The 8,294-nt window shown below is 44.6% G+C and overlaps 1 protein-coding gene across 1 annotated transcript; it reads right to left on the reverse strand.

Moving 5' to 3' along the window:
• Positions 1–224: 224 nt before the first annotated feature.
• Positions 225–8,107, reverse strand: asb1 (ankyrin repeat and SOCS box containing 1). Its single transcript, XM_080498485.1, has 5 exons — positions 7,899–8,107; positions 6,770–6,908; positions 5,077–5,379; positions 3,721–4,103; positions 225–3,003 (listed from the first exon to the last, which is right to left on the reverse strand). Exons 1-5 carry the CDS (start codon positions 7,993–7,995, stop codon positions 2,873–2,875), a joined length of 1,053 nt encoding a protein of 350 aa, XP_080354611.1. The 5' UTR covers positions 7,996–8,107; the 3' UTR covers positions 225–2,872.
• Between the last annotated feature and the right edge of the window lie 187 nt (positions 8,108–8,294).

Genomic DNA, 8,294 nt, shown 5'->3' on the forward strand with positions numbered 1-8,294 from the left:
ATTTGTCTCTCTGGATTTAACCAAACCCAAACTCCAGATATTTCGGACTGTGACAGATCTTGGAAAAGCTTGTAAAGAAGAAATTATGTTCTCATTTTGGGAAGATGACTAACAGAAGAGGAAGCGTGATGATCTTATCTTTGAAGAATTTCTCAGCTCTCTCATTTAGTTTAAGACCATTAAAAAAAACAACACACAGGAGATAGAACAGAATAACAATATATTTACTGGGTGCAAATAAATTTTAAATATACAAAGCAAAAACACACATTTCAATATGTTCTTCATTGCCATCTTACTATTAGAGGGAAATAAAATGTAACATTAATAGAGAGCACATACCTTTATGATGACCAGAAAGCAGATTATTGACAGTGATTCATTACTTTTGATTATTAAACACTACTAAGTTTCTCTATAGATCGTTATTTTGTTCACCCTGCCATAAACAATACAAAACAATGTCACTTAAAATGTAAACTTTTCTCCTGCTAATCATGTTCCACCCTGGATCCACGACCTTAAATTGCTCAAAGTATTTATTTTTTTTTAATTCCTGATTTATCTTCAGTAGATATAAAAAGAAAAGTGAAGGCAAACAAAGTACTTTCTATTCAACTAAATATAGATGCACTTTTCATCACTGCATTTCACCACTTTTAATCTACGTATACGTTTAGATTTAGAGGTTTCCATTTCTGAGGTTCCTACTCAAAGCTGAGAGAGTTCACGAGACATTAATAGTCTGTCTACAATCAACGTTTTGCATTTGTATTTCCAGTGTACAGCATAATATCAGGATGTATGCTGCTTTCCGGCTGCCTTGGACTTAAACTACCAGACTTTCTGTTGCAAAATCCACTAATAATGACGTTATACGGACACCTCGAGGAGAAACCGTATGTTACAGAAACAGGTGAAAATCTTCATTGTGCTGTAACAGTTATACACTACACACAGCCATCTCAACAATGAAACTTAAGGTCCACAAAGCGTACCCCCAGGATACAGACCTCAGGAGGTCTTTAAGGACTTTTGACTACAACAGCTCTGAATTCCGAGGTCCGAGGAAACTTGAAAGCAGCATGAACACTGTTAACAAACTAGATCAGATACGCTAACATTCACACTAATAGTACGGTCAATGTAGTACAATGTGAAGAAGAACATAGAATCAAGATAGATATTTTTTAATAAATGGTGACAACTTTGCTTGTCGCACATTTAGTATCTTGTGTTATTTGTAGTTTTTGACTCTTGTCTCTGGTTTCAGGCCACGTTTACACGTACCCGGGTAGTTTTTAAAAAAATGGTGAGATTTCTCTGCATTTGGGCTTCGCTTTTACACATAAGCGCAGCTACGGCTCACCGTAAACAAGGATTCCTGAAAACTCCGGCCACAGTGGAGATTTGGAAAAACTCTGTATCTAAAGGGGGGGGGTCATTTATTTATTTATTTTTAAATAGAGGGGGGAAATTTCAGTTTTTGTAAAAACCCGGGGAAGTGCAAATGCGGCATCAGGCTCCTTGACTTCCCCTCCTCGTGTCTGATTGCCGCTCGCTGCCCTGCTGTGTTTCACCTGTGTCTGAGTGTGTGATTACCTGCACCTGGTGATTTGGGTTATGTTGGATTTTTCTTGTGTGTCTTGTTTGCTGGTTTAACTGTGTTTCAGCATCAGTTGTGTCCCTGTGATCTCTATGTTATTTGTGCTCCAGGATTTTCTCTCTGTTTGGGTTTGTGGACTTTTGGGATTTTGGTCTCAACAGCATGTCTTTATTGACTTCTTGCTCCACCTCCCCTTTCCCCAGGGATTCTAATAAAACACGCTCCTGTAACTAAAAATGGTGGAGTCAGGCAAAACGAGTCCTTCAGCAATCCCTCAGACAAACCAGCAAGACACAAGAAAAGTCCAGTTCAAACCAAAGCCACCAGGCGATGACAATCACACACTCAGGCACAGGTGACAGACATCAAGTGGGGAGAAGCAATCAGACACGAGGAACGGAAGTCAAGGAGCCTGAAACCAGAGACGGTTAAAATCTCAAAACAATATGACAAACTAAACTTGAACCATAACAGATTCAGGGGAATTCTACCACCTGCTTGCTCCTCATAATGACAATACATATGTATTCCTAAAGCGAACATTCTGGGTTTCTCCAGTTTTGCTGCAGAAAAAAACCCCTTAAACCCATGTTTACCTGGAACATGAGTGAGCAATTCAAGGAGTTGGATCTGGACAGTGTCTCTCTACCTATCCTCCTCCTATACTGCTTCATCCAACTCAGGATCACTGGAGCAGATCTGAGCTGACAATGAACGGGGCCACACCTGTCAGTCCATCACAGACAAACACAGGACAAGTTAGTCACCAATTAAGCTGACGTGCATGTTCTTTCCAGAGGAGACACACGCACGCACGCACGCACGCACGCACACGCACACGCACACACACACACGGGGAGAACATGCAAACTCCAAACAGAAAAGCCTAAAAAAGCCTCGACTCCTCCATTATTACACGGCGTGTTTGAGTACTTCCTTCAGACCAAACATTCTTCTAAAGCCAGAGAAGTGCTCCGTGACGCAGGACCAGAACGCTCCGTGCAGAATACGAGGAGAACACCTAACACAGCTTCTACAAGTCCATGACAGATTCTCTGATGAAGTATTTAAATCACCTTTAAAGTGGCAGAAAGATAAGAGTGTTGGGTGTAGTTGTAAAACCACGTTACTGACTCTGTTAATGGTCAGAAAAGAAATTGATTTGACGCCCCGTGGCTCGCCTTTGGGACTGACTGAGGTTTGTTTCGAAGGATTGGGGTTGAACAAGCACAGCGGAGGAGGGAGAGGAGTGGAGGTGGACGGCAGTCAGTTTTGGTGAAGCAGGAAGCTCTTGATTGGTTCTGGTAGTGGGAGCAAGGATATGTGGTTCAGCCTGTTTTTTCCCATCGTCCGGCGGATCCTGATGCGACAGAAGTGTGTCAGTCTGCGAGGCTGTCCTGAGAGGAGGGGAGGAAAAGGGACGCTGTAAATGGATCAATCTACAGATTTAGGTCAGTTAGGATAACAAAGTCCAAACCTTTTCACATTTTCCTTGTAATTTATGTAATCGGCTTTTATTGCTCAGAAACAATGACTATGTTAATCCAACACAAACAGAGGGGTGCCTGTGGCGTGTGGAGCCGCTTATGCTTCAGTTTGAGAAAACAGTTTTACTATGAAAATTTACGAGTTGAAATTCTAAAACTGAAAGGCAGTAAAGAGCAAAAGTCAACAACTAGTGGTAGCGGGGGCCAGTGTTTTTCCAAGGCGCACATTCTGACCTGTCAGAGGAGAAACACTGGCGTAGCTAATAACTTGAAGGATGACTTCATCATAAGTGTGCTGTGGTATGGACTGTCACAACAAACTTCCTTGGTCACTGTATCACTCCATGTCACTGCAGCAGCAGTACTTCCCTCTGCAGAAAGTATTGAATTGGAGAGTGGATGTTATGGTGTTTTATGTGGAGCTGGTGAGAATTGCATGACACCACGTGTCACTTTGAGTCACTTTCTGTTAAGTTGAAGCAACTCAATGAAGAGATTTCACCTCAAAGTTTATAAAATTGCCGTTTGTTGTGTTTAATGCCCTGGCAAATAATAGGATGGGGGTCCATCCTAATGAGGAACTCACTCGTCTCTCACAGAAGCCTCATGCAACGGAATTCTACTCACTCCTCGCCTCCAGGAAGACCCCGAGTGCGTCTGGATCCACCTTCCTCCGGTTGGGGGCCTCCAGCTCTGACCCGTCCCAGGGCACGAGGGCCGGGTTGGCTCCGTGGTCCAGCAGCAGGTGTACGAAGTTCACCTCACATCCATGGCGCAGCACGGCGTCCAGCAGGCAGGAGGCCAGGCCACGCGTCAGCGCCTCCTGGCAGACGGGCCCCGTGTAGTTGAAGTCGGGCTGCGCTCCGGCCTGGAGCAGGAGGCGGAAACAGTGCAGGTGGTGGTACGCCGCGCTGATGTAGAGAGGACACACCACCAGGGTGTTGAGGGTGCGAGCACTGAGCAGGAGCCGGGGACCCAGCTGGTGGTCCATGTCAACATCAGCGTGAAACCTGGAAGAAAGAAATAGGAGTAAGACGGGAAAGGATAACAACAGAAAACAGCTTTCAGATGATAGTGAGCCATGGAGTTCCACAGGGTTCTGTGTTAGGACCTATACTTTTCACATTATACATGCTTGCTGTAGGATATTATTAGAAAATACTCTATTGACTTCCATTGCAATGCCGATGGAACACAATTTATTTATCTAGGAAACCAGATGACACTGATGTGGATTCTACCGCAGGATATATAAATATTGCACTCTTATCTCAATTATAACATCAAAACCATCCACTTAATACTGTACAATTAAAAAAGTAAATAGTTGACTGGTGTCATGGAAGAACCAGGTCAAGATCTGTCCCCAGCATTTGGTAGTTATATAGGAAGTAAACTAAGTATTATTCCTGATACACCATGTGAGGCACTGCTTTCATTTGAACACAAGCAATGATTTATTTTTTCAGTGTCAAACTGTTGATGACCCAATCAACAATGTCCATTTTTTCTTACATCACAGAACTCATAAACACATTCTTCACAGTACACCTGAATTTTTTTTTTTTTTTTACTTGAAAAGGACTGTTTATAACTGCTAGATTCATAAAACTATACAATGATTTTTTTATTTAATTTTTTTTAACAGACCTCATCTTCTTGGTCCAGAACCTTTTAATGCTGATCCTTCAGACTAAACCCTGTAAAAACGAAATTCCATTTGCCATTTACACTGGACCTACACTTCTCGAAATAGACCCAGATACTACAATTCTATTTATTTGCTGCTACTGATGTTGTCTATTATGCTGTGCAGTCTTTATATTTGATACTTTGCTGCAACACTATGGAGACACAAACAAAAACTGAACCTCTTTAAACTTACTCTTTGAAATTCACCTGCATTTTTTTTTTTTTAACCAGACCCTCTAAACAAGTGATTTATTGGTACATTAAAGGGTTGAGCACATCCAGCTCCCAGACCTGATCAGCTCCTGCAGTATGTCCACCCTCCCCACCCGTGCAGCGTGGTACAGCGGGGTACTGCGATGGTGTCGGCTCCCGTTGGGGTCGGCACCGGCTTCGAGAAGAATCCGGACGCAGTCCAGGTGGCCATTGACCACCGCGACATAGAGAGCCGTCTGGCCCTTGACGTCGACAAGGTCCACCTCGGCTCCCTGAGCGATCAGATAGGCCACGCTGGCGGCGTGTCCCGCGGTGGCCGCGATCCGCAGAGGCGTGCAGGGAAGACAGCCACAGCACCACACCGACTTCTCATTGATACGCCTGGAAACAAAACGGAGATGGTCTTCGATTCAGGTTTTGTCATCCTTATTACATTTGCCATGAATTCCTGTTGAGCAAATATAGGCCACAAAAACACACAAAAACAATAAAACTGCAGAGGTCTTAAAAATATCATGCTACACGGTCAACACAAATAAAATATTTACGAGTACCTTCTAAAATAACCTGCTTTCCCCCCTTCCTGCCTTGGCTGAGATATGATGGGCAGGGTTGGACAAACCCAATGAGGTAAAAAACTGTTAAATTGAAATAACAGCATGTTGTAAACCAAACGATGAACTGGCCCAAGGCAGTAATAATGGGTTGGCTGGGTGTGGACACTGCGAGCAAGCATGATGGCTGCATACAACCGCTGTGGGACAGGGATTTACACATGTGCTGACCACTATGAGCAAGTCCTCCCGAGTGTCTCAACCGGTTGAGCCCCGGCTCAGACTCTGTCCGTATGGGTACGTGCCGCCACTGAGAGCTCCCCTGTGGATATGATATAGTGCTGTTCACCTCCATCGTGGCACTTCAAGTACCCACTGGTGCGACTAAGCCTGTTCGGTGGTTACAGTGTGTATGGACTTACTCTGCACAACATGAGCTGTCACTCAGAGAGAAACACTAAACAGAGAAACCATAAACACCAGAGTGCCACACATGAACATGAAGGAGACCAAAAGGCTGGCGGCTGCGCAGTGGGATGGATCAAACTGAAAACAGGGATGTTGTCACTGAATGCATTATGCAAAGAAGACGCCATCTGTGACGGCCGTCTTCTTGCAGCCAAAGTTAATTTAAAATGGTCAGAGATATTTTGAGAAACACTTCTGGGGTCAGGTGAATACAAATTTGAAATTCTTTATGGAAACCAGTGGATTAAAGAGGAGCAGGACCCGCCAGTTTGTTAACAGCGGGCACTTTTAAAGCCTGCATCTCTGATGGAATGGCATAGCACTAGTGTCTATTACATTTTGTTCAATTTGTCAACTTTGTGTGAGCTTGTAAATCAGATGAGACTAAATGACCACCTCTGTTTATCTACCCTCAATGTACTTAGTTATTTTTATTGAGAAAAATACATGTTGCTCATCCACTTTTGGGACGGTTTAGTTCACATAGTGTCTGTCATGGATAATCTTTTCATATTCCTAGGTATCAAAACCTCTTGTGGCTCTGGCTCTTAAACCTAGAAAACCCACCCTTCCTTTTTGACCTTGTCGTCTCTTTCGATCCCACCTTCATCCAGTAGACTGTTTGTCTTTGTGGTTTTGCTTCCCGGTGCTTTAGGGATTTTTTTTCTGAAGTCTTTTATAGTTTGCTTCACTATTTTCCAAGAATGTTGGTAAACTGAAGTGCTTTGCAGTGGCTTTGCAGGCCTCACCGTCTGAAGCTGTCCTCCTGCAGAAGGTTCCGCAGTGTGTCCAGATCTCCTACGTAGGCTGCATTGTGGAGCCGCATGTCATCCTGCTCCAGGGGCTTGTCGCAGAACTGCTCCTGCAGCCATTCCTTCAGGTTACGACCTGGCGAGGAGAATCAAAATGGAGCTGACCACTGTACACTTATAAAAGTGTTTATCTGCCGAATTTGGTGCATTTTATTAACTGGTCCTTGCTGTAGTTAGGAGAGGCTGCCACCTTGACGAAGTCTCCCGATACATCGTCATCTCAATATGTATGAAGATGGAATAAATCAGATTACGTTTCAGTAAACACATCAGATCCTTCAGAGCCGCATCTCCAGTGTTTGCATCATGTAAATTGCTGAAAAACAAATGAAGGCCCATCGCTCATTGAGGATGAAGAGGGAAGAGTCATTTTGTGGAGCTCCTGCAGCTCCAGCTCGGATGAGTCACAGCTGACACTGAGCTGTACACCTTTAAAAAAAGAACTGCTTCTAAGATGTACGAATAGCAGAGGAATATACTGAACGTTTGTCAGATGCTGCCCTTATTAGGTACGAGGGGAACCAGTCCAAGCCGGGCTGGGCAGGATGACTACCCCTGCATGCAACAACAACAACAACAACCCCATCCCCACCATGCAGATATTACCAGCATATATTTTACCCAGAATGCACGAGGAGGCAATGGTGACGATTCAAGATAACGGCAGACATCAAAAATAAAGAAATGTTTGAATAAAGAATTGACATAAGCACACACACACACACACACACACACACACACACACACACACACACACACACACACACACACACACACACACACACACACACACACACACACACACACACACACACACACATATATACAAATACTGCTTCTGGTGATGAAGTTGTATATGAGTATATATATAATACAGATGACGATGAGAGTACTTCTTGAATATAATAACATAAGCCACACCTTGTGTTATCATCCACAGCACATCTGTATGTCGTGCGTATTAAAGGCTGTATGGATGTGCCGCACCATGACACACGCACACACAGGGACTCACGCACACGCAAACACACACGGAGTGTGTGTGTATCCTCACATCCACGGTTACCTGCAGCGGTGGCGCTGGGCAGATCGGACACAGTGATGAGCGGTGGGAAATTGATACTGGGCGGGTCGTCCACATCAGCCTCCTGACCGTCGGCCATGCTGCACAAATGTCACAACACCGTCCACCAACGACGCACGACGCGGCGCTGCAGCCGATACCACACCGCGTCCGCAGAGCCACGGGAGTCAGAGAGGACGGAGGCCTGTCCCGGGATCGATCAGACAGGAGGCATCAAAATAAACAAACGTGACTGTGTTTGGTTTGGTGAGCGGAGCGCGTCTCATCTCTCGGTGCGCAGCGCTACTTCCTGACTGCGCGCCTCCGGACTCACTTAAAGGGGAAACGTTGCGCCGAGTGCGCAGCGTGCGCTCTCCATGTCAACACCACCGACACCGG

The sequence above is a fragment of the Blennius ocellaris genome, assembly GCF_963422515.1.
Source record: "Blennius ocellaris genome assembly, chromosome: 6".
Lineage (NCBI taxonomy): Eukaryota > Metazoa > Chordata > Actinopteri > Blenniiformes > Blenniidae > Blennius > Blennius ocellaris.